General features: G+C 44.3%; 1 protein-coding gene across 1 annotated transcript; it reads right to left on the reverse strand.

The window, feature by feature from the left end:
- Positions 1-8,377: 8,377 nt before the first annotated feature.
- On the reverse strand, positions 8,378-23,741 carry LOC308096073 (uncharacterized protein). The gene is made up of 5 exons (XM_080443354.1): positions 23,440-23,741; positions 23,061-23,222; positions 9,512-9,544; positions 9,056-9,310; positions 8,378-8,967 (listed from the first exon to the last, which is right to left on the reverse strand). Exons 1-5 carry the CDS (start codon positions 23,483-23,485, stop codon positions 8,948-8,950), a joined length of 516 nt encoding a protein of 171 aa, XP_080299480.1. The 5' UTR covers positions 23,486-23,741; the 3' UTR covers positions 8,378-8,947.
- Between the last annotated feature and the right edge of the window lie 2,167 nt (positions 23,742-25,908).

A 25,908-nucleotide genomic window follows, 5' to 3' on the forward strand; every position in this document is an offset into this window, starting at 1 on the left:
GACCGATATGATGAAGACCGATAGACCAATATGATGAAGACCGATAGACCGATATGATGACCGATATAAAAAAAAAAGGTTTGCTTTTTTTTTTTGGCAAGTTGGTGTAATGATACATTTTGTCCAGCAGAGCGCGCTGAGCTCACATTAGTAGACTACCATACATCTCTCTACAGTTACACAACAGCAGACTAAAGCCTCGCCAACGAAAGTGAAAGCAACTTCAACCCGCGGATTCTTTTCCCAGATGCGACGGTAAATTTGTTCAATCTGATGACTGGTTCAGCCCAAAACATGCCAGTATAAATAATTGTGGATTGCCCTATAATAATAATAACGATAGGCTGAGGTGAGGCTATACTCACTTCTATTTTAGCATCATCATTTTGGCTTAGTTTGTTACACCTCAAACAAAAACAACACCACCACAGCTGTGTTAATTAATTAATTGTCTACAGCGGGTTTGCGTATTAAGTAAAAGTATCAATACTGTAATATAGAAATAATCTGTTAAAAAAAATCAGTAAAAGTAAAAGAACAAAAGTTTTGGTATCAAAATGTACTTAAAGCAGAGTCCTGCACGGGTCCAATGTTGAGAACCCGCGCTGCCCGTCAATAATCAGATCTGCAGAGTAGACCCACCCGTCACCCGTGGCTGTGATAATTTCAAAATACGAACCAGAACCGCCCGCCCGTCAAATAATGGACCTGTTGTCCGCCCGTTTATCCGTGATTATTTGCAGAGTAAAATGGAAATAGCCTACAGACAGTCACTCAATTAAGGTGTGTTGAAATGTGTTGAAAAGGATAGCATAGCATTAGCAGCCTTCAACAATAGAGCTACATTCAGTGGTCAGGTTCGTTCAGAAATCAAGTGAAGACGGAGGAGCGAGCTTTAGCCACACGCGCACATACGCACTACGCATGTGTCATTGTTTACATCGTCATGTCAGGTGGTTTTTATTTGAAGGTTTAACAGGATGTTCAATGTGTTTTTGAGAGTTAAGATTACTGACCGGCGTGCTCCATGCTGTTGTGCTGTGTTAAGTTACACAAGTGACGTTGTTTGGGCGGAGACAGTGCTCTCTGATTTTCACAATAAAATGTTACCTACCCGCGTTTAGTTCAGAACCGCCCGTCAGTATATTTTACACCCGTTTTCACCCGTTAAACGATTGCAGGACTCTGACTTAAAGTACAAAGTAGAAAGTACTACTCATTATGCAGAATGTCCTGTTTAACAAGTTTTCAAATGTATAAAAATATTTGGAAAATAGCAGATCTACAAGCTTGTTAATCTGCTATTTTCAAATGGTAGAAATGTATATAGGGCTGAAGTGGGTGTTTTGTTTATAATATTCTAGATCTTAATCTACAAAGTAACTAGTAACTAAAGTTTTCAAATAATTGTAGTGGAGTAAAAGTATAATATTTGCCTCTGAGATGTAGTGGAGTAGAAGTAAAAGTGTTGAAAATTGGAAATACTCCATTGAAGTAAAAAAAATACCTCAACATTTTACTTAAAATTTTCCTAAGTACAGTACTTGAGTAAATGTAAAAATAACAAAACAGAAAAGGCCTATTTTCATTCCAGCAAATTTTATTAGCTGGAATGAAAAGAGGCCTTTTCTGTTTTTTCCCACTATCGGTTGCATATCGGTTATCGGTGACCGATATAATCCAAACCTCTCTAAAATCGGTTATCGGTATCGGTCACAAAAATCCATATCGGTCGGGCTCTACTCCGCACCATCCTCCTGAACCCGCCGCCAGAGGAAGAGACACACAGAGAGAGAGAGAGAGAAGGTTTTAAGGTGGTTATAGATCCACACCGAAGGCAGTTCATTTACATTAACCACTGACTTGAACCCTATAGCGTCCCTATAGAGGCTATGCGCGTGACATCATCGTACCCGGAAGTTAAGCGGGAACGCCTACTGAGTGGGCAAAAAAAACTTTCTGGCCTTTACAGCCCCATACATCCAAACAGAAAAGTCCTATCTGATTGTATTAAACGACATTAAACTCACCAACACGGCAGCTGTACGGAAAGCTTTGAATTATCCTCTTTCTATCTGCAAAGTTTTTGTTTCATAAAAATCCACCGTAGAGACATGTTATGAGCTACTTTCTGTCAATGAATTCCGTGGAGGTGATTATTTTTCTAAGTGTCAGAGTTTGGAAGCGCTCGTTTTACAATAACGCAACGTCCCGCTGCCTCCTGCATTATGTGACATTTAGAAACAGGTGGTACACAGGACCGTTGAGTGATTTCCAACGAGCGCTTCCAAACTCCAACGCTCCATGCTGCTCAATGTTTTGCCACTCAGTCTAGATGAGGGGGGCGTGTTCCTTACTTCCTTCACAGGTTTTACCAATGATACTAATGAAGGCTCTGTTCCATTTAGTGTAGCACAGTGGTTCTCAAACCTTTTAATTTCAAGGACCCCCTTCCATTTGGTTCCATTCTCAGAGTTACACACCTTTTAAGGGGCCATTTGGAACCATGAGGGTCCCTGGACCACACTTTGAGACCCACTGGTGTAGCAGAGTGTTTCCAGTGAGCCAACATGCAACAATATCAGCACCCTGACTCTGTTTGACCAGAATGGAACAGAGCCTTCATTAGTATCATTGGGTAACACCTGTGAAGGAAGTAAGGAAGAGGCCCAATTTTTTTGCCCAAAATGGCTGCTGTGCATAGAGCTTATTCTGGGAGGCGAACAGTTGCTGATCTATAAGCTCACAACAATCTATAAACTCATGATCTACAATCTATAATAGATCTATAGGCTCACAAAGCTTGTTAGGCGTCGCGATGCGTCTCGCTGTGAACTTATAGATGGGCTATAGCTTGGGAAAAGAGATGTGGTGTACAGGGGAAGTCCTGGGGGACAGCGGTCGACTAAGTATAAAGGGTTCATTATGTTTTAAGTTGTCTTCCACCTACTTTTTAAAAGTGTTCTACTATACCAACTGTTTTGTCTTTGTGAATCACTGTGTGACCTTACATGGTTTCTATGTTTCTGTCGGGTGGAAACTTCATCATTATGTCCAAAACTGTTACTTTTCAGGATTCACATTCAAAAGCATCAAAAGTAGCAGATCTACAAGGTCACAACGCGTTTTGTGTGACGCTGTAGTAAAGATCAAGTAGGGTGTTAAAATATGGATGATAAGAGGTTTCTGCCCGACAACAACGATATAATAAGCATGTTAAATGGTTGAAATATGTATGATATTAAACAGTACAGACCAGGTCCTGGGGAGGGCAGTAGAGGGACTTGTCCAGTCTACCAGGTCTCAGCAGGGCCGGGTCTATCAGGTCTGGTCCACTGCTGGCTGTGAGCACATACACACCTGATAGCAAAACACAACACAAATATTTTTCACTCAAATTATCTGTATTGTGGCCTGGACCGCTGGCACCTATAGGCTCCAAAGTAGCCTGACAGCACGTCGCAGGTTCGAGTCCTAATCCCGATGGCCTTTTGCTGCATGTCACTCCCCATCTCTCTACCCATTTCCTGTCAGACTACTATCCTATCAATAAAGGCATAAAAGCCAAAAAATTATCTTTAAAAAAGATAATGAGGATGCCTGGTGGCTCAGCCAGTTAATACACTGTTTCCCAAACCATGGGTTGGGACCTCTTTTATACAGTCTTTGGGACCCATTATTGGGTCGCGGCGGACCCACATTTTAATGTCCATTTTAATGACCACATTTAATGTCCCCCCCCCCCCCCTATTAGGTCTATTTTTTATACTTTCAGAGTTAAATAAATACTCATGATTTTGCTAGCAGACCATGGTAAACAGTATGTGAAGTGTGTAGTGCATTGGTTCGCAAAGTGAACCAGGGGTCCTTGGGGGGGGGTACCAGGGGGTCCCCAGCAAAACTAGTTAATATGGAGTCACTATCATTCTAACCACTTTAACCATATTTTATACTTTGGCTATTAAAAAAATAGCAGATCTACAAGCTCATAGCGCAGCACCAAGTGCCGCGCTATGAGCTTGTAGATCTGCTATTTTTGAAAAGTTTGAGACAGCAGCCCCCCCCAAAAGGGGGGGGGGGGGGGAGACAGCACCGTCACCACCACGTCATAGCCCCTTTCGGGACCCTGTTTACCTTTTTTGTATTTGGGAAGGCGGTATCCAGGGTCCCTTGTAGCTCAAAACACGCTCTCTCGTACCGGCGGCTACCACTGTCTGGTCTCGGTCTAATAGCTCGTCGCTTAGAAGTTGCAGAGATTTCTCAAAGGTACCAACATGAGCAATACTAACGCGCGAGAAAGCGGCATTAAAGCGCGCGGGTCGGCGATGCCGTTTAACATTTTTAATAATTTAGTAAAACTTAAGCTTCTTTCTCACACTCTGCTCCACTGCCCATGTCCCGCCTCCCCGCGGTGACTGACAAGCTGCGCGTCCTACGCATAACTCTATGGTCCTCGTTACTGCCTCTGATTGGCGAGCTCCTACATGCTTGCATGACAATCACAACGCGGGGAGGCGGGACATGGGAAGTGGAGCTGCAGGACGACGAGCTATTAGACCGAGACCAGACAGTGGTAGCCGCCGGTACGAGAGAGCGTGTTTTGAGCTACAAGGGACCCTGGATACCGCCTTCCCAAATACAAAAAAGGTAAACAGGGTCCCGAAAGGGGCTACACCACGTCACTGCTACCAGTTTATACAGTTAAAGGCACTAAATTAAAGCCTTGTTTAATTGATTGATTGAATACTTTATTAGTCAGAAATGTAAACAGCATGTGGTACAGTCTGACATTAAAGCTAAAAGGATAACACAAAATAAAAGTCCTGGGGACTTGTTTCCATTGTGGTCCTATGTATTCAATTCATCAACATAGCATAGCATACAAAATTAGCACAATAATACATGTCATCAACAAATACAGTATAAGAGATGGGAAAATGACATTTACCTCCCCTTGTGGTCTCCTGATAGATGTTTTTTTCAGGCCAGTTTTGAAAGAAACCAGTGTTACACATCCTTTAATGGATGGTGTTTCAGGACATTCCACATGTCGGTGGCAGAGCAGTAGAATGAGAACTTTCCCCATGTTTGTTCTAAGTCTGGGTGTTACCAGATCATGGTGGCTCCCTCTAGTGGTGTGGCTGTGGGAGTCACTCACTTTGGAGAAGTAACTTCAACAGGTAGGCTATGAGGGTATTTAGGGCACTGAGGGAAATGTCTCTTTGTCTATCTTAAGTGCTGGAAGGCAAGAAATCAACAGCTTGTTAGCAAGTCATCCGTCAGGAAGCTGGTGAAATTCTCACAGAAAGCTCCAAGGGTTCACTGGTGAAGACATCAGGTTCAAATCTTACTCTGTTATTTTTGTACTTTACCTTGTAAGGACCTGAACGGGGGTGAACCTTTCAAAAATATTCCAAGGGCTCTGAGCTCATATGAGCCTCATGCCATACATACATGGTTTATACAGTAGCTTCAATTCTTAATACATATTGGCTATTACAATGTAAAGTATGCCGTTTGCTAACATAAATAATGATTATTAATATATTAAAGCTGCACTAGGTAACTTTCCTCTTCTACCCCGGATTTGAACCTGGTTTCCTGCGAAAGAGCTGATATTTTCTTTTATCATTGGGCTAATAGAGCCTGCCTGCTTGCTCAGGGGATAAATTGAATCTTGACCATCAGGTCAAAATTAGTCTGAGAGACTTCGCCTCAGAGCCTGGCCAGCAGGGGCGCGGCCACTGCGTTCTGATTCAAATCAACAGCCAATGAAGAAAAGGGGGCGGGATCCAAATGCAGTGGGTGTTGCATGTAAATAGGAGCGACGGGAAGCAATTTCTCCTTGAGAAATTGCGGCCGCCATTGTTGTGTACTGCTGTTTGCCTCTCGTCGGACTGTTTAGACGAGTTGCACAGCTCTCAGACCGGTAAGAGGCGTGTCCGCTCACATTCTGAGCGTAAGTTACGTCCCGTCCACAAATACCAGGGTTCTGGTCCAGAAGTTCCTCGCCCCTCCCGTTTGTATGCGAGAGCTGGCGAAAACTTCTGGGAACTCAGATCCTGTGTCTAGGTGAGACATGACCTTTGACACGATCTAAATGTCTCAATAGAAGATCAGGGAGATCAATTGTATGTAAGTTATATTATATTAACATTCTCTACCATACATATTGGACAAATATATGGAAAAATATAAGCCGGTTTATACGCTCCGTTGATAAATTAGGGCCACTGTGTGGAACCAGGATGTCTTACTGGGGGACACTGTCTGGAACCAGGGAAGTCTTACTGGAGGACACTGTCTGGAACCAAGGATGTCTTGTCTTACTGGGGGACACTGTCTGGAACCAGGATGTCTTCCTGGAGGACACTGTGTGGAACCAGGATGTCTTACTGGGGGACACTGTGTGGAACCAGGATGTCTTACTGGAGGACACTGTCTGGAACCAGGATGTCTTACTGGGGGACACTGTGTGGAACCAGGATGTCTTACTGTAGGACCCTGTGTGGAACCAGGATGTCTTACTGGAGGACACTGTGTGGAACCAGGATGTCTTACTGCAGGACACTGTGTGGAACCAGGATGTCTTACTGCAGGACACTGTGTGGAACCAGGATGTCTTACTGCAGGACACTGTGTAGAACCAGGATGTCTTACTGCAGGACACTGTGTGGAACCAGGATGTCTTACTGGAGGACACTGTGTGGAACCAGGATGTCTTACTGGAGGACACTGTGTGGAACCAGGATGTCTTACTGGAGGACACTGTGTGGAACCAGGATGTCTTACTCTAGGACACTGTGTGGAACCAGGATGTCTTACTGGAGGACACTGTGTGGAACCAGGATGTCTTACTGGAGGACACTGTGTGGAACCAGGATGTCTTACTGGAGGACAATGTGTGGAACCAGGATGTCTTCCCAGCCACACAACACTCAGGGCTGAAGTGCTTTGAACACATCTTTGTGTGTGATGTAATCTGTATGAACATTACACAGAATAAATATGTGTTCCCTTGAGGATATAAGCACGTTACTTAATTAGCGTAATTTAAACCTGAACATTTGAGGTCGGGTGACAGCAAGACCAGTTACAGTAACGTTAACGTTGCAAGGGATGTGAGTCTTAAAGTCTTCTATATTACATTAAATTACATTTTACAAATCTTGCTTAAATGGTGGGTTTTACTTCTTAAATATTAAGTCCAAGATGTGCGTTGATATTTCAGCTCGTGTACATTACATAGCATGTATTAATACAATGTGAAACCTAGCTAGGATGTAATGCTAACGTTAGATAAGTCAGATAGGGGCTAACGCTAACAGGGGCTAACGCTAAGCAAAACCTTGTTTTACCTTGAAATTCGGTCCAATATCCCTCCGGATTTTCACAATCCATTGTCTCCTAAGTTTGTCCATCACTGTAAAACGATGGAACGACAATGATTTGCCAGATTCCCGCCGTTGTATGCATGTATGTATGTATGTATATATGTATGTATATGTGAATATGTGTCATGTCATCGCAGGTGCGCTGAGTTGGGGCTGATTCATGATGAAGATTGGTAGGTACCGCCCCTTGATGACGCGCTGTCTGCTGGGCCTCTGTCTGTGTCTCTCCCTCTGTCTCTCCATGGTGAGGTGCATACCTGGCAGTCGGTCCCCTAGTGAGCCTCCACAGTATCTATGTATGTAAACCAGTGGCAACAGGAAAGGTTTGGTGGAAGGAGTAATATGGGTCACAGACACAGTCAGGCCGGAATTGTAGTTCCCCGCTGGACAATGGCCAGGAGCTTTTAATCAGGAAACAGCATTAAACAATACACTTCAAACACACATAATACAAATAATACCCGCCCCATGGAACAATACACTTCAAACACACATAATACAAATAATACCCGCCCCATGGAGCTACAGTCTAACTAAACTCAGCCGGGCCGCTGTTCGGCTTTACCGGTCTGTAGAAAGTCATTAGTCTGGCTCTCTGTCTATCCAGACAGCTCTTCTCTCTGCGGTTGCCAGCCACACACACACACACACACACACACACACACACGGCAGCTCCACTCAGCTTCTAAGGAGAGGGCCTAATGGAAGCTGAGTAGGTGTATAGCTGTCCATGCACCCTTCAACCACCAGCCTCCTCAACCTCTCACACTATGTATGTATTGTATGTCTTGCTGATTAATTGGATACAATGGACCACAATGGAAACAAGCCCCAGGGGCTTTTTGTGTTTTCCTTTTAGCATAACTTTTGACTGATATCTGTACTGTTAACAATGTTGATAATACAGTATTCAATCAATCAATCAATCAATCAATCAATCAATCAATCAATCAATCAATCAAAGACTCTTACACAACACTCAGGTGTGGTGGGTAACAAGGAGGCGGGGAAAATAAAACACAAATGCAAGGCAAAAAAATCCAAATAAAAAAAATCCAAAATGGCTACCAGAGATTAATCACAAAGTCCCCAAAATAATGCAAATGTCTTCAACCCATGACAAGAACATAGACTGTAACCCACCATTTTAAGATAATAATAAAAACATGATCAAAATATGACATTCAAGGTAATCATGATGATCCCATAAAGTCCATATACTGTATCATAGTAGAAGAGATCCAATACTAATACAATCATAATGTCCATACTGTATGTCCATAAAGTCATGACTGGTGCACATGTGAGTAAAATGAATACTGCTTTTTGTCTGAATGTTGTATTCTCCAAATGTTTACCATATATCTAGATTTGATCAGATTATTTAATGTTTAAACTAAATTATTTATACTGTGGATGAGTGAGCATGAATAGTTCTAACAAGAAGTCAGAAGGTCTTTCTGACAGATGGACTCCTACAGTTTAAAACTGGCCTCTCTCCACCGTTTCTCCGTTGATTCACAGGAGCATTTTCGCCTCCGTTTCTCCTGAAGTCAATGATGACCTCCTTCCTCTAGAAAAAATAAATAAATAAACATGTCACACAAAACTCCTACAGACTTGAAAAATATATATTCTAATATATTGTTATTGGCTCTTACTCAGGTCTTCAACAAGATGCTTCTCATGCTTCTGCAGAGCATCGTAGAACGCTGACATGGCTTTTTTCCCTTTCTTTTTCATAATGTCATGCAACATTCTCACTTTAGCCTCACTGGTCCCCTCTGCCTTGATGTTGCTATTCGTCTCTTCTGACAGAAAGTCTTCACGAAGAAGATCATCGAGTACACCCTGAACCTCTGTGACGCGTTTAACGAGCTCAGTCCAGTTCTTCTTCATGAAGTCTTCTTTCATTTCTGTTCAAATAAAAGGTCAGACTATTATGTCATTTGAATTCTGATTTCTGGTTTCACAAAGGTAGAGGTGAACTGCACTTAAAGTTTAATGGCCCAGATGACTGAGGGAGGAAAAAACAGGACAATGATTGTTAATTTCATTAAGTTGTAGTTCTTGATTTGATGTCAGGGTCAAATATCAGAGAAGAGTAAAGATCTTACCTGTTGTCAGGGTTATCTGAAGTTGTTCCACACCTGAGGCATTTGAGAGAAAAGTGTGATATTTGTTCATTTGATTATAGTAACACTCCCAGGGACGTTGTAATGAAGTCCACTCAGATATATAATCCTTTATTGAACTACTGTTATAGTTATAATAGTTTATAATCCTTTACTGAACAACTCTTACACATTACATGTAGGAGCATACTGTAACATGCTACTTGCTTGCTGCCAACTAACTAAGCTCACTTCCTGGTTCCCTCTTCTTTCTATGGAAATTAACGTTGCGATGGGAACGATGTACAAAAACGAATTTCACCCACTTTTTTACCTTGTAAACCTGTGATGTGACAATAAAACTGATTCTGATTCTGATTCTGATTCTGATATCATGCAAAGGTATGCAGTACAGTAGCCTGGAATTGGAACCCAACTGTTTACAATACGGCCCTGTGTCCTTAACATGGGGTTAAGGCTACCAACAATGCTGAGTCCTTACTTAATTCATTACTTACTTAAACAAGAGATCATTACATTCATACCAAAAACCAGGAAAGGATAAAAATGTGAACACATTTCTCCATGCTCTATGACTATGAGTTGATCCATATTTACATTAATAGAAATGTGAGCGGGTACAGTGCTTTAGGCCGCAAGGGGGCATTTGTCATTTTTCATTTTATTACAGATTGTTAAAGTACAGAATATAAGCTTTCATATGAAGTGTCATTCATTGAAATTGGAAAAAAATTGAAGAAGATGTGACCATTTGAATCTTGCTATCTACAATAGTCCAAACTGAAATAATTCCTTCTAAAGAATTTCCACTTCTAGCACCTCTCAGCTCCAGGTAATGGGCGTGAACAATGGGTAATTTATTCAACCTAGCCACTCCTCTAATCATTCCCCCATTGACAACTTTCAGTCAGCTGTCCACTCTATAGAAATTTGATGCAACACAATTAAAATGTTGCCCACTGCTACAACAGATAATTTTCGGATTTTTACTAGTCGACTCATTTGACCAGTGGTGGTACATTTACTCAAGTACTGTACTTTTGTAGGTATTTTTACTTTACTGGAGTGTGACGGTTCCCTGTATAGTATGATAATGTTATGTCACTCTTAGGTTGTATGGTTATGGTTTTGTTGCTTTGTATTCATTTGTGTTCTCATTGGTTCCTATAGGACTTGGGGAGCAGTGAGATGTTGGCAATCAGCCAAATTGGCGTGCACCTGGGCCCGGGTGTCCACGCCCTATAAAAGCCTGCCTCCCCAGTCCTCTTTCTCTCCTTCAGTTCATTTGCTTAAGCTCCTCACCCAACCTACACCTCCTTGTTTCCACCTTATGTTCACACATTCAACACTCACACACACTACACAATCCACTCATGCATACACGCATTACACTACTGACTTTACTGATTTCCACACGTCATCTGTTCATTTATGATCGATTTGTTCCTTTTGGTTATTTAATAAACACTATATTCTTTGTAAACTGCTTCTCCCCTGTATTTTTGTTGTGTTCCCTGGTCCCCCTAGGCCAGGGTCATAACAAAATGGGGGCTTGTTCCGTAAAACTTTTGAGTGTGCAGTAAGTTTGGTGAGTCAAGTGACTCACCCTTCTGCATTTGTTTGCTGCGACGCAGGTGTCAATTAGCCAAATTGGCAGTTGATTAAGGGCTCGTTTGCGTCGTGGTTTTTTGAAAGGAGTGTCATTTGGGAATCAATCCGGGGATTCCCGTGTCCGGTTGGTTCAACGGTCCCGTGAGTAGAGACAAAGCGTTGTTACATGCTTGTTTTTGTCTGGACTTTGTTTGGGAGATGCAGTTAATTTCTTTGGTTTGAATTTAATCTATTTAATCTGTTTATTGGGAGTTTGATAAGTAACAGATTTTATTATTAAGTTTCTACGGGTGGGGAGTTTTTTCCTGGTATTTGTGCTGCTAAGTTATAGAGTTATATTCAGTATTATATGAGTGTCCCTGTTAGGTGCGATTTAGTTACTGGGTTAAAAGATTAGGTCGCAGGGTTAGGCCAGGGGGTGGTTTAGGTGCAAGGTGCGGCAGTAGCGGGTGTGTACCGGTGCGTGCACATTCTGTCTCGGGGGCACAGCTAAGGGCTGGATGCAGGTTGCCAGTTCCTGGTTGCTTTTCCTACCCCTTGGTATGAGCTAGGCCTTTGCGGTGGCCTTCAGTGCGTAAATACCTTCCGCAAACCGGCATGAAGACGGGTGGAGTTAGTTTGGGGATTAAATAGAGCAGAGGGGCACTTGTATTTTGTTTTGTTTACCAGCTGGGGGACTAACTTAGCGCACATTAGCCAGGATGTGTACCCTAGAGGCATTTCTGAGTTCTCCTTCTGAGGAACTGTTACTTCAGTGCACCAAAGACCAGTTACTGAAAATAGCAGAGCATTTCAAGATAAAAATTGAGGCAGGTGACAAGAAATTAAAGGAGACCTTAGTGGCAGTGTTAAGAGTACATTTATTTGAAACAAATTTGTTGAAGGAATATGAAGAGTCAAAGACTCCTACTACCCACTTAGAGGCGGCAACGGCGGTGCCGTTACCTGTGTTGATGCCAGGGTTGACGTTCGACCAACAAAAATAACTAATTACGTTGCAAGCAAATTTGCAAGCGGAGCAGGATAAAGTGAGGCTAGACACGCAATATGCAATTGAAAAAATGAAACAGCAAACTGAACAGGCAAAAGTGCAAGTAGAGCAGTCCAGGTTAGACTTGATAAGGGACGGTAAGATTTCAGCTGCGGAACTAGTATCTACAGAACCTGCAGGACAGTCCATGGGGGAGTTTAATGTTAATGGAAATATACGTTTGGTCCCCAAGTTTTCTGAACGTGACCCTGAGGCATTTTTTACAATGTTTGAGCGCGTGGCCGACATGCGGAAATGGCCTGACTCTGCACGCACGTTGCTGTTACAATGCGTATTAACAGGCAGGGCGCAAGAGGTTTATTCGGCAATGAGTGTTGCCGACAGTCAAAACTACTCTCTGGTTAAAGAGGCGGTGCTTAAATCGTTCGAGCTCGTCCCCGAGGCGTACCGACAGCGGTTCAGGTCTTGGAAAAAACATGACAAACAGAGTCATTTGGAATTTGCACGTGATTTGACCACCTACTTTAACCGCTGGTGTAACGCCTCGGAGGTAACAGATTTTGAAGAGTTATGTGATTTGATGATTTTGGAACAGTTTAAAAATTCTGTTCCTGCTCGAGTGGCGACTTATATCTCTGAGCAGAAGGCGAGCAACGCGGCGGACGCTGCAGCGCTCGCTGATGACTATGTCTTGACGCACCGGGGAGAGATTAAGGCGGGCGGTGGCAACTATGTTGCCAAGGAGTCTTATGGCCGATTTAATAAACCTCTTCCTGTCGAAGTTAAAAGCAACAGCAACACTAACAACAGTAGTAATTTGCGTGAGCCGTACAAGGTTTGCAATTACTGTCATAAACGGGGTCACTGGAAATCGGAATGTTTTATGTTAAACGGACCTCCCAGGACTAGACCTTTCAATGCAGGAAATTCGCAACCAAAAGGAGCTGGCATGGCCGCTCCAATTCGTCCGGTGTCCACTTGGGTTTCACCTAATCTCGGTCAAAGATACATCGTTTGCAGCACTGAATTCTTATCGTCCATTTATCATGAAAGGGTCTGTGTCTTTGGTGCAAGGTGGGGAAGAAGTACCGGTAACAATATTGAGGGACACTGGGGCTTTTGACTCATTTATTGTCTCCGCCAGGCCGAAAGGCATGGCGAGAGAGTATGTTTTACCCCCTGTCCGTCCTTCCGTCCGTCCGTCCGTGTGTCCGTGTGTGTGTCCTGTCCGTGTGTTACCAGCTAATCTCCGGCACCGTTGGCCCGGTTGCTGCGAAACTGTGCACACACACTCCCTGGATGCCAATTCAGAACCTCTGCCTCAAATTTTTCACATGGGCCTGTCATAGCGCCACCTGGAGGCCGATTTGTGCAAAACCCATTTTTTTATATTACTCCTACAGATTTTATCCAAACGTCATGCAAATGGGTACACAGTATCTCTATAGTCATGTGATCAACACGGATCTGTCCGATTTCCCATATTCCATCCTCATTGGCTAAGGTTGCCTTCCAAAATTTGCAGGATTGGTCCGTTTTGAACAAAATGCCTCAAATCATGAACGCAGCTTGAGATTTCCGTGAAATTTCACAAACACATTCCCACTAGGCCGAGGTAAAAATGCCACCTGACATTTTTCACATCAGCCTCATGGTGGCGCTATAAAAGGCTGATTTGTGTTTTTAACTATAACTGCACCGATCTGCGTGAAACTTTGCACGCACACTCCCTAGAGGCCAAGGAAAAACATCCGCCCTGCATTTTTCACATTTGCCTTTTATAGCGCCACTTATGTAAAACACATTTTTGGATATTAAGCCTTCACATTTTATCCAAATTTCACACAAATCGGTACACATGATCTCTATAGTCATGTGATCAAGATGGAACTGTTTGATTTTTCATATTTCATCCTGATTGGCTAACAATGACATCTAAAGTTTGCAGAAGTGGCCCGTTTTGAACAAAATGCCACAAATCATGAACAGCGTCCGATTGAGGTGACACTTTACAAGCACATTCGCACTAAGTTGAAGAATAAATACAACCCTTTAATATTGCCCTATTATAGCGCCACCAGGAGGCCGATTTTTTTCAAAACTTTTCTTTGTTGTATTACTCCTACAAATGTTGTCCAATCATCATGCAAATCGGTACCCATTATCTCTATAGTCAAGTGATCAAGATGGTTCTGTCCGATTTTTCATATTCCATCCTGATTGGCAAATTCCGAACATTGTTGGCCCACAATAACCTACCTGACCTGGCGGAGACCTGTGCTCCGAGGAGCACTTTTTCTAGTTCAGGCTGGTGTTCTCCCTTTAACTAATGATTCTGACACGGGTGATGCGGTGCCTATCAGGGGCATAGACATGAATATCCTGTTGGTTCCTTTGCATAAAGTGGTGCTCAAATGTGAACTGTTTCAGGGAGAAGCAAAGCTTGCCGTGCGCCCAGCACTGCCGATTCCAGGGGTAACGGTGATCCAAGGTAACGACCTGGTTGGTGCTCGGGTGTGGGCGAAGGTTCCGCCGCCGGCAGTGGTGACGTCCGTTCCCCTGGCAACGGGGGAAATGGATGAAAGTGAACGTGACTTTCCAGAGGTTTTTACAGCTTGTGCTGTGACACGTGCGATGGCTAAGTTAAAAGAGAAATCTGAGTCACAAGAATCGATTACGACTAAAGTATCTGAAAAGTTTTCAATACCTCTTGCTAATTTTCCATTGTCCATAACACGTTCAGATCTGGTTGCGGAGCAGCAGGCTGACCCCTCTCTGACGGAGCTGGTGCCGCTGATACGGCCAGAGGATGAGCTGCTTGACAGTGCTTGTGGGTATTTTCTGCATTCCAAAATGGCGGCCTCCCTCGAATGCCCTAAAATGGCGGACGGGGGAAGGCGGAAATGCGTTTTCCAGACGGCCCCGGTGTTGCACCGTCAAAACTCCCCTGGTGGGACGAAAGTTTTGTTCCGTGTAGCAACAACGTCTCCGCACAAGAGGCCCGCCCCAGTTGACCTCCCTAAGACGGCGGTCGTCAAGAGGCGGAAGTTGACGGACCAACGGACCCTGGTGTTACCCCCTCAACTCTCCCCGAGAGGGACGGGAGTTTCATTCCGGGTAGAAACTCGACCGAGTAAGGGTTCCGCTGTCTCGTCGAGACGAGGGTCGACGCCTCCGGTTCCCATGGAAACCGGCTCGTCCTCCGAAGCGGTGAGTTCTTCGCGTCCGTTTAGACACGGACGGAGGCGACCACTGCTGCCCCCTGTGGACGCCCTCCCACTGGTTACGCCGGTCGGGCCGGCAGTTTCACCGGTAACCTTGGTAACAAGGCGACGCTTTTCGGAGCTGATGACGTCATTGACCCCCTTCGGCCCCACGAACCCTCTGGCTCGTTGCTTGGCGCAATGGGAAGCCTGCAAACCGACTCCTTGGGTACTGCGTACCAATACAAAAGGATATAGGTTGCAATTTCCCCGTAAACCTCCCCTAATGGCAGACAATTGTTCAAGTCACTCCGGTCCGAGTCCAAGTCGAGTCCCAAGTCATTTGGTCCCAAGTCGAGTCCCAAGTCGTTTGGTCCCAAGTCCAAGTCGAGTCCCAAGTAATTTGGTCCCAAGTCCAAGTCGAGTCCCAAGTCAATCCAACCCTCAGGTCCGAGTCCCAAGTCGAGTCCCAAGTCATTTGGTCCCAAGTCCAAGTCGAGTCCCAAGTCAATCCAACCCTCCGGTCCGAGTCCAAGTCGAGTCCCAAGTCATTTGGTCCCAAGTCCAAGTCGAGTCCCAAGTCTTTCTGCTGTGGGCAAGTCAAGCCGAGTCACAAGTCGAGTCACAAGGTTGTCAAGTCGAGTCACAAGGTTGTGTCAAGTCCCTCACTACTATTGTTCCCCAGCCCACCCACAAAGCACTCAGGTTTATATCTTGAAGAGAGAAACTGTATCTTAAAGTCAAGAATTAAACCAGCATAAAGCTGTTCATTTATCCATTACAACATTACATGTCTGATCATTTAGTTAGAACTAGGGAAAGGCTAAATTACACTAAAGAAATGGCATGTTTGATACAAAATTGTTTATTTTTTAACATTTGGCAGGCTCAAACTTGCACTGCCTTTCTGAGTAGTTGGTGTGTGACATTTCTGTGTAGCAGACATAATACTGCATACACACGCACACGCACACGCACACACACACACACAATTAATAATAATTTACTGACAGTACATTTTGCAGTTTGGGTGCAGTTGGGTCAATCAAAGACAAATAGCCTATAATTATATTAATTATTAATTAATATTGGATAAACTGTGGGTGAAATGATGCAGGAAAGGAAATACATTAATGGCATTTATCTATAGGCCTATTAGGCCTATAATCCTGACGTGTCTGTGTTTGTTTTGTAGTATTTTAATATTACGTTTTCCATCAGGCACAGTTCAGCCATCTAGTACTACAGGAGCAGTGTTGCCAGATTCTGTGAGAGAAACAAGCAACCAGGTCTATGAAAACCAGCCCAAAATCACCCCAAAAGAAGCGACTATGGGCCACATGAGCACTTTAACATATACATCAGCTATTTGAAAATAGTAGATCTACAAGCTCGCGACGCGTTGTGAGCTTGTAGATCTGCTATTTTCAAATAAAATCTTGCGGGGAAATGATGATAAGCAGATCTGGCATAATAAGCAGATCTGGCAACACTACACGTGCTTTTATTTTGTTTTTGCAAAGGGGACCTTGGTAAAAAAAACTAAAAAAAACTAAAACACAGTGGAATAAAGGCATCTCTTTAAGCTTATATGTATATATATATATATAGCAGAGAGAAACTTATGGTGGAAAAAAAATAAGGAAGGAATTCAAGTTTGGTGGAGTGATTTGGTGAAGTTAAAGTTATTAAACCTGCGGACGAATGGAAAAGTGGCGACGTGAGAAAGTGATGGATTACGCAAACACTTTATTGCTGTTACCATGGATAAAGTAAATTCGACAGTGGTGAGTGACTTTCATGTTTACAAGTACGTATATCTCGCTGGCTGGTGCTACTGTTGCTGTTGGGGTGGTGGCTGGCTGGGGTCATAAACAAAACACGAACGACTATAGTTGCATCGCGACGCGTTGTGAGCTTGTAGATCTGCTATTTTCAAATAGCTGATGTATATGTTAGAGTGCTCATGTGGCCCATAGTCGCTTGACTCGCTTCTTTTGGGCTGGTTTTCCTAGACCTGGTTGCTTGTTTTTCCTCACAACACTGGCACTGATGATAACTAGACGGCAGCCGTCGTAGAATCAAAATGACCCCGCTGGGGGTGGCGGTGGCGTTTGCGGTAGAGTGAGCATGGGTTTGTATAAAGAGAGAAAGCGCATTTGCGGTAGAGTGAGCATGGGTTTGTATAAAGAGAGATAGCGCATTTGCGGTAGAGTGAGCATGGGTTTGTATAAAGAGAGAGAGCACATTTGCGGTAGAGTGAGCATGGGTTTGTATAAAGAGAGAGAGGCATTTGCGGTAGAGTGAGCATGGGTTTGCATAAAGAGAGAGAGCGCATTTCACACACAGATCATTCACAGGGAAAAAAACAAAACGAGTCATCGGAGTCATCTTGTCTCGAGTCGAGTCGAGTCGGGAGTCATTCGCTTGCAAGTCCGAGTCGAGTCTCAAGTCTCGTTGGTCTTTTACCTTCCAAGTCCGAGTCGAGTCGCAAGTCTTTACATTCAAAGTCCGAGTCGAGTCGCAAGTCGTCAAATATGCGACTCGAGTCAGACTCGAGTCACTATGACTCGAGTCCAATTGTCTGCCCTAACGGACACGGTTATTTTCTCCCAAGCGTCTGGCCAGGCGGCTGTGACGCTACGGTAGGAAGTGGTGTCTCTGCTGAGCAAAGGGTGCCATCAGAGAATTATCCCCGAATCAGAGCCGGCTAGGTTTCTATTCGGAATATTTCCTGGTGAAAAAGAAAGGGGGGGGGGGGTGTGAGACCTATTCTGAACCTAAATGGTTTAAATAGGTTTCTGACGATCTTCAAATTTCGTATGCTAACAACAGCCAGGTTGTTACGATCAATACGACAGGGGGATTGGTGGACGAGTATAGATCTGAAAGATGCCTATTTTCACGTCCCAATCTACCCCGTGCACCGGAAGTTCCTACGTTTTGGCTTTGAAGGCAAAGTATACGAGTACACGGTGCTTCCGTTCAGCATGTCACAGAGCCCTCGGGTCTTCGTGAAATGCACGGACGCGGCTATCTTCCCGCTACGCCGGCAGGGTCTCCGTCTGGCGACGTACATAGATGACTGGCTGCTGGCGGCGGGGTCGGGGGAAGAGGTGGCGGGGCACACTGAGTTGGCTATTGCGCACCTGACATCCCTGGGTTTTACGATCAATACTCGAAAGAGTGTTTTGATCCCATCCCAGAAAACCACCTTCGTGGGGATTTCTCTGGACTCATCCACGATGGTGGCGCGCCTGTCTCAAGACAGAGTGGTTCCTGGCGTACGTGCGCTCTTTACTCGTGGGGCGCAGAGTTGCGTACAGGACATACATGCAGGCTGCAGGTCTCATGGCCTCGGCCATACACCTGACTCCACATGAGACCTTTTCAGAGGTGGATGCGGAGTCTTAAGATACCACACACCATGAAGTTTCGAAAAGTGATGGTCTCTCCCTGGTGCATGACGACATTGCAACAGTGGTCACAGGCGTCCTTCCTGTCCGGTGGAGTCAGGATGGGCAAGGTGGTGACACGGAAAGTGGTTACCACGGACGCTAGCCTCTCAGGTCGGGGGGCTGTCCACGAAGGCTACTCAGCCAGGGGGGTGTGGACTTCTGCTCAGAAGGTGTACCACATCAACTATTTGGAGTTGTTGGCGGTCTTCCTCGCCCTCCGACGGTTCGAGGACCGTATTGTGGGATGTCATGTTCTGGTTAGAACGGATAACACCACAACGATGTGCTATGTCAATAAACAAGGGGGCCTGGGCTCTGTTGTTTTGGACTAATTAGCACGCGAACTGACGCTATGGAGCACATTGCGCCTAGCCTCGTTACGCGCCTCCCATGTGCCGGGTCTCCTCAACAGCGGCACGGATCTGCTGTCTAGGGGCGAGCTTCGGTACGAGGAGTGGTCTCTCAAACCGCAGGTGGCGAGCCTGATCTGGCTTCGGTTCGGTCGGGCTCAGATTGACCTGTTTGCGTCCAAGAGGAACGCAAAGTGTCCACGATTATTTTCTTTGAATAACAAGGATTCCTCCTTGGGAGTGGACGCATTGGCACACGTCTGGCCGGACGTTCTGCTGAATGCTTTCCCACCTTTAGAGCTGATCCTGTCCGTTCTGGAACGGGTCAGGGTCCAAGGCAGGACGGCCCTGCTGGTGGCCCCAGCAGGGGGTAGCAGGGGTATGGAGGTCGGAGATCACTCCGCTCCTCTACGCTGACTCTACGCTGGTCCAAGGCAGGACGGCCCTGCTGGTGGCCCCAGCAGGGGGTAGCAGGGGTATGGAGGTCGGAGATCACTCCGCTCCTCTACGCTGACCCATGGCCTCTTCCGCTTTCCAGAGATCTTCTGAGACAAGGCGGAGATGAGGTGTTTCACGACTCCCCCCGGGCATTGGACCTGTGGGTCTGGCCCGTGAGGGGTCGGTGAAGAGCCGGGGAGGCCGGCCTGGTGGTGCATGTCCCTAGGGGGATGCAGTTTGTGCCGTCGGCCGTCCGGGTTGTGGCCTTGACAGAGGTTTTTGGGCCTCTGTGGCCCTTGCTCGACCATAGTGGCACCGGGGGTGTCATGTATGGTCTGGGTCAGGGGGGGACTAGGGTCAGGGGTCGTTGGCACTGGCTTTGGCTGGTTGCTCTTCCCCTGACCGGTGGTCTCCTTTCTGTTTCCCTGGGGCCGGCTGGGCCGGGCCCTGGATTGAAATAGGAGCCTGGCTCTCTTTCAGGGGGAGATCAGGTCCATCTGATGGGCTCCCGTTTCATTTCCCTTCTCTTGACCCTTTTGGGTCATGCGCCTGTTTCCCTGGGGCCGGCTGGGCCAGGCCCAGGGATGAAAGGTGGGGACAGGAGCCTGGCTCTCTTTCAGGGGGAGATCAGGTCCATCTGATGGGCTCCTGTTTCGTTTGCCTTCTCTTGACCCTTTTTGGGTCATGCGGCTGTTTCCCTGGGGCCGGCTGGACCAGGCCCAGGGATGGAAGGTGGGGACAGGGGCCTGGCTCTCTTTCAGGGAGAGATTCGTCTGATGGGCTCCTGTCTCATTTCCCTTCTCTTTGACCTTTTGGGTCATGCGTCTGGGGGTCAGGTCTTGCCGGGAGGCATGACTTTTGACCTTGGGGCGTACAGGTTGGATAGGGTTTTTCCTGGGACTCCCCAGGGGGGTCTATGTGTCCCACAAGTAAGTTTCTTATGAAGAAACGACAAGAACAACTAGGGGTTACGTAGGTAACCCCAGTTTTCTTAGTTTTGTAGTAAGAAACTTACTGGAAACCCCTTCTGTGCGCTTCGACTAGCGTGCAGAGTGAAGGGTATCAGAGGATGAACCTGGTGACGCAGGGGGTTTTATAACCAACCGGTTTCCGGTTTCCGGTTTGCGTCACAGAACCCTGTCCAATCGAAGATTGTTTCCGGGAGCATATGTGTTGTGCTCTGTGCAATCGCCAGAGGGCGATGATATCCCATAAGTACGTTTCTTACAATGAAACTAAGAAAACTGGGGTTACCTACGTAACCCCTAGTTACTAGTTACTTTGCAGATATAAATTATTACATTATAAAACATACATTAACCACTTCAGCCCTATTTGAAAATAGCCGATCTACAAGCTCACAATGCGCATTGCGACGCGTTGTGAGCTTGTAGATCAGCTACTTTCAAACATTTTAGTACTTATACTTTAGGTACTTTAAGTATATTTTGATACCAATACTTTAGTACTTTTACTTTGATTGAACTCAAGTAACATTTTGAGCACTTTTACTTGTAACAGGGTATTTTTATATTGTGGTATTGCTACCACCGAGTGCTTCTTCCACCACTAAATTTGACACACTGGTAGTCGACTATAGTCGAGGTTTACCTATTAATAATAAAGACACGCACCAGCTAGGTTGCCATGACAACAATGCTAGTAGCTCGCGTTGGATTAACTCCAACCTGGTGTTTGCACTCTCCATTTACAACCCGTACATCTACATTAACGTTCAGATTTCAAATATAAAGTGCTTACCTCATGGCCACGGATGTTACAATTCACTTCGGGTGGGTCTAAGTACCCGTATCTTCCATATTGTTCAATAAAAAGCATTTTATTTATTATTATTATTTTTTTATCCCGCGACTTTTGTAACCCATTTTTTTCACCCGGTGCCAATTTCCTAAGTGATCCTGGGCGCTACACCTGCCCTACACCAGCGCTACACCAGTCCCCTTCAGACTAGGGAGGCCAGGGCCGAGCTCATGCTTCCTTCAATGCATGAGAGCCAACTGACTTTCTTGTCACCTGACAGGGGGGAGTTTCCCTGGTAGGACGTAGCGTGTGGAAGGAACACGTTATTCCAACCAGTTCCCTTCCCCTCCATCAGGCGCCCCGGCTGTCATGGGGGAGACGGTATAGCGACCAGGATTACTACATGTTTTTGTGAGGGTATTAACTACCCTAGGAGACACGGGGAGAACATGCAAACTCCACACAGAGTACGCCCTTTCACCAACCCCACCTAGGGTATGGGCGCTGATGACGCGGAGGAGAAGACACGCCCCCAGCGCCCACAGCGTCCCCGGCGGGAATCGAACCCAGGACCTTCTAGCTGTGAGGCGACAGCGCTACCGACTGCGCCACCGTGCCCCCCAATAATATAAAATAAAAAGCATTTTAATCCGATCGGCGGCCATTTTCTCATAGTTATAACGTATCAGAGTGCAATACACCCCCCAACCGATACGGCCACGTAGTTGAAAAAAAAAACTAGACAATGGCCACCAATCGGATCAAAATGCTTTTTATTGAACAATACGGAAGATACGGGTACTTTGTGTGACATAAACACCCGTGGCCATGAGATAAGCACTTTATATTTGAAATCTGAACGTTTATGTAGATGCACGAGTTGTAAATGGAGAAATGCAAACACCAGGTGTACGTTCAGCCATGACGCTTGACGACGGGCTAACAATGCTAAGCTACTAGCGTCGTTACTCCACCGTTGTTTTGTCCACATCTTCAGTGAAATACTTCCATACAAACGAACGTCGAGCGGCCTGTTGTTTAGCTGGGGCCGCCCTCACCTAGCTGCTGTGTTCGCTACAACGTTATATTGTTTATACAACTAGATTCTGTCCCGAAAAAGACTAACGCAATACTGGCCGCTTCCCACCGTGGTGAAGTTAGTTTCAGCCTCAGGTTGAATATTCACCCAGTGGATATTACTCCAGTAAAGTAAAAATACCTCAAAATTGTACTTAAGTACAGTACTTGAGTAAATGTACTTAGTTACTTTACACCACCACAGAGGGGAGCGTTACTGATGGGCGGGGATAAGGCTTGTAACCGGAGAACAATGGGCCAACGACCAACCAAAACCACTCATGCTAATGTTGTCCCTGCAAGTTAAAACCACTCTCCGCCCCCACAAGAGCGACAGAAACACACAGAAACACTGCTGTTTTTGTAATGTACTTTAAACCACTTAATGATTCTAAAACGACTATCTTTTGGAATACAAACCTTCTTCAACATTCGAACTGTGTTAATATGAAAAAAAAAGGAAAGCACCAAAAAAAAAAAGAAGTTAATTTGCTCTTTTCTACTCTTTGTCAATGGCCGAGTTGATCCCCAAATTTCAAGCCACAGTCACAAATGTGTGTTTATTCTGCTGTTGCCGAATCACTCTGGATAAAGATCATCATATAAATGTATAAAATATAAAAGTAATCAGTACTATCTCACCAAGACGATTTTCTTCAGTGGTGACATCATCCCTCTCCTTCTTCATCATCCTCAGCTCTTCATCTTTCTTCTTCAGTTGATCGTCTCTTTGCTTCAGTTGAGCTGTGAGTTTCTCTACTTCCTGGGTCAGCTTGCGTTGCTCTGCTGCCATCTCTTTGGTTACTAATGTTGACGACACACATAAAGGAAACATAATTTCAGATTACTGACCAGTCTTTAGGTCTGATTAAGTCCTCAGTTTCTCTAATTCAGTCTTCAGATCACAGATCTGCTGAGCTGCAATGTTGAAGATATACTTAATATATTAAATAGTATTCATTATTTAATGACAAAAATAATAAAGAGAGATGAGGTCTTTTTTTAATAATCAATTTCTCACCAAGCTGTTTGTTTTCAGTGATGACATCATCCCATTGCTTTTTCATCGTCTTCAGCTCTTCATCTTTCTGATTCAGCTCTTGGTCTCTTTCTGTCAGTAGTTTATTACTTTCATCCAATTCTTGGCCTTTTTCAGTGAGTAGTTTATTACTTTCAACCAATTCTTGGCCTTTTTTTGTCAGTAGTTTATTACTTTCATCCAATTCTTGGCCTTTTTTTGTCAGTAGTTTGTTACTTTCATCAAATTCTTGGCCTTTTACTGTCAGTAGTTTATTACTTTTATCCAATTCTTGGCCTTTTTCTGTCAGTAGTTTCTTACTTTCAACCAATTCTTGGTCTCTTTCTGTCAGTAGTTTATTACTTTCAACCAATTCTTGGCCTTTTTTTGTCAGTAGTTTATTACTTGCATCCAATTCTTGGCCTTTTTTTGTCAGTAGTTTCTTACTTTCAACCAATTCTTGGTCTCTTTCTGTCAGTAGTTTATTACTTTCAACCAATTCTTGGCCTTTTTTTGTCAGTAGTTTATTACTGTCATCCAATTCTTGGCCATTTTGTGTCAGTAGTTTATTACTTTCATCCAATTCTTGGCCTTTTTCTGTCAGTAGTTTATTACTTTCATCCAATTCTTGACCTTTTTTTGTCAGTAGTTTATTACTTTCATCCAATTCTTGGCCTTTTTTTGTCAATAGGTTATTACTTTCATCCAATTCTTGGTCTTTTCTTGTCAGTAGTTTCTTACTTTCCTCCAGTTCTGTCCGTAGGACCTGCAGATCTACAGAACATATACGTTTAGATGAACCACAGACATTGTAACGTGTGTGTGTTTGTGTGTGTGTGTGTGTGTGTGTGTGTGTGTGTGTGTGTGTGTGTGTGTGTGTGTGTGTGTGTGTGTGTGTGTGTGTGTGTGTGTGTGTGTGTGTGTGTGTGTGTGTGTGTGTGTGTGTGTGTGTGTGTGTGCGTGCGTGCGTGCGTGCGTGCGTGCGTGCGTGCGTGCGTGCGTGCGTGCGTGCGTGCGTGTATTACTCTACTTGTGAGGGCAAAACATCCCCACTAGTATAGTATGATAAATATACATTGTGAGGACCATTTTCCAGGTCCTCACAAGAGAAATGGTTATTTTATGGTTAGAAAAGATTTTTAGAGAAAAGGCTTACAATTAGGAAAAGATTATAGGTTGGGTTAAAGGTTAGGATTAGACATTTAGAGGATAAGTTTAGGGGTTAGAATTTAAACTTAATCGCACGCCGGTGTCGTGCACTGAAAATATCAGATCTAAAAACTCACTCGTGTGTATGTGTGTGTGTGTGTGTGTGTGTGTGTGTGTGTGTGTGTGTGTGTGTGTGTGTGTGTGTGTGTGTGTGTGTGTGTGTGTGTGTGTGTGTGTGTGTGTCTGTGTGTGTATAATTGTTTCATTGATAAATGTACAGTATAATAAAGTTGAATGTACAGTTTTCGTTAAGTCTATAGTTATCCTACTTACCAAACACATGAGCTGAATTCTTTCTTCTATTCTTCTGCTCTGCTGTCTCCTTGCTGAGATAAGCTTCAGCTTTAGCTTTAGCTTTAGCTTTAGCTTTAGCTTTAGCTGATTCTACATGAAGAGAGTTATACTGTGTTTTAATAACAACTCTTCATCATGTTATACTGACTGGATAATAAATACATTTAACATTAAATCAACTTCAGTCTTGAATACTTGTACATGAAGAAGAAACAGGGACGCTGGAAGTCATTTATGCCAAGGGGGGCTTGGCTTGGCGGGGGACTTTCACATGATTTTTTTCACATGTGTCCTGCGATTTTTTCCACATTTTTCACGTTTTTTCACCTTTTTCAACAAATATTGTATTCCCCAAAGTTAAATACATCATTGTTTTAATATATAAGTGTGTATATAGACTTTAAAATGATATATATTTGTTTAATTTACAAAAAAATCAAAAAAAAAAAAAGAAATCAAAATGTTTTCAATTTTTTTCTTTCTCTTCCCCACCACCAGGGGTGCTGCAGCACCCTCAGCACCCCACTTCCCGCGTCCCTGAGAAGAAAAGGCATGCAAGAATCTGAACGCATCAGATAAAAAGAGACTTTGTATACCTATTGTAAATATTATTATATTATAGTATTATATACATTATTATTATGTAAATATAAGCTGAATTACTGATTTATGTGAATAATTATGTCACTCTCCTCCCATGGGTCCTGGGCTGAGAGTTCAAAATAACTCAACTAAATAAATAAATACAGAAGTGCCACAATGTTAATTTACATCTATTTGTAGGATGGGGAATGACTGATTTAAGCAGCCATACCTGCCTGAGTCAAACTAATTGGACTCAGAGCTATAGGTGTAGCTAAGGATAAATCAGTCATCTCCACAAACATTCAGAGAGAGACACTGTCCAGACAGAAGTTATCATCAGCTCTCCCCTGTAACAGATGTTTAGTTTCCTTGTGGCTTTGTACC

This window comes from Gymnoscopelus braueri, assembly GCF_963280865.1.
Source record: "Gymnoscopelus braueri genome assembly, chromosome: 11".
Lineage (NCBI taxonomy): Eukaryota > Metazoa > Chordata > Actinopteri > Myctophiformes > Myctophidae > Gymnoscopelus > Gymnoscopelus braueri.

Bases quoted from the DNA above. Each gene is read 5' to 3' on its own strand.
- LOC308096073 (XM_080443354.1), bottom strand. From the start codon at position 23,485: ATGAAAAAGCAATGGGATGATGTCATCACTGAAAACAAACAGCTTG. The intron at 9,311-9,511 runs GTAAGATCTTTA...TTATTTGAACAG, and splicing joins TCAGATAACCCTGACAACAG to AAATGAAAGAAGACTTCATG. The intron at 8,968-9,055 runs GTAAGAGCCAAT...TATTTTTTCTAG, and splicing joins GCATCTTGTTGAAGACCTGA to AGGAAGGAGGTCATCATTGA.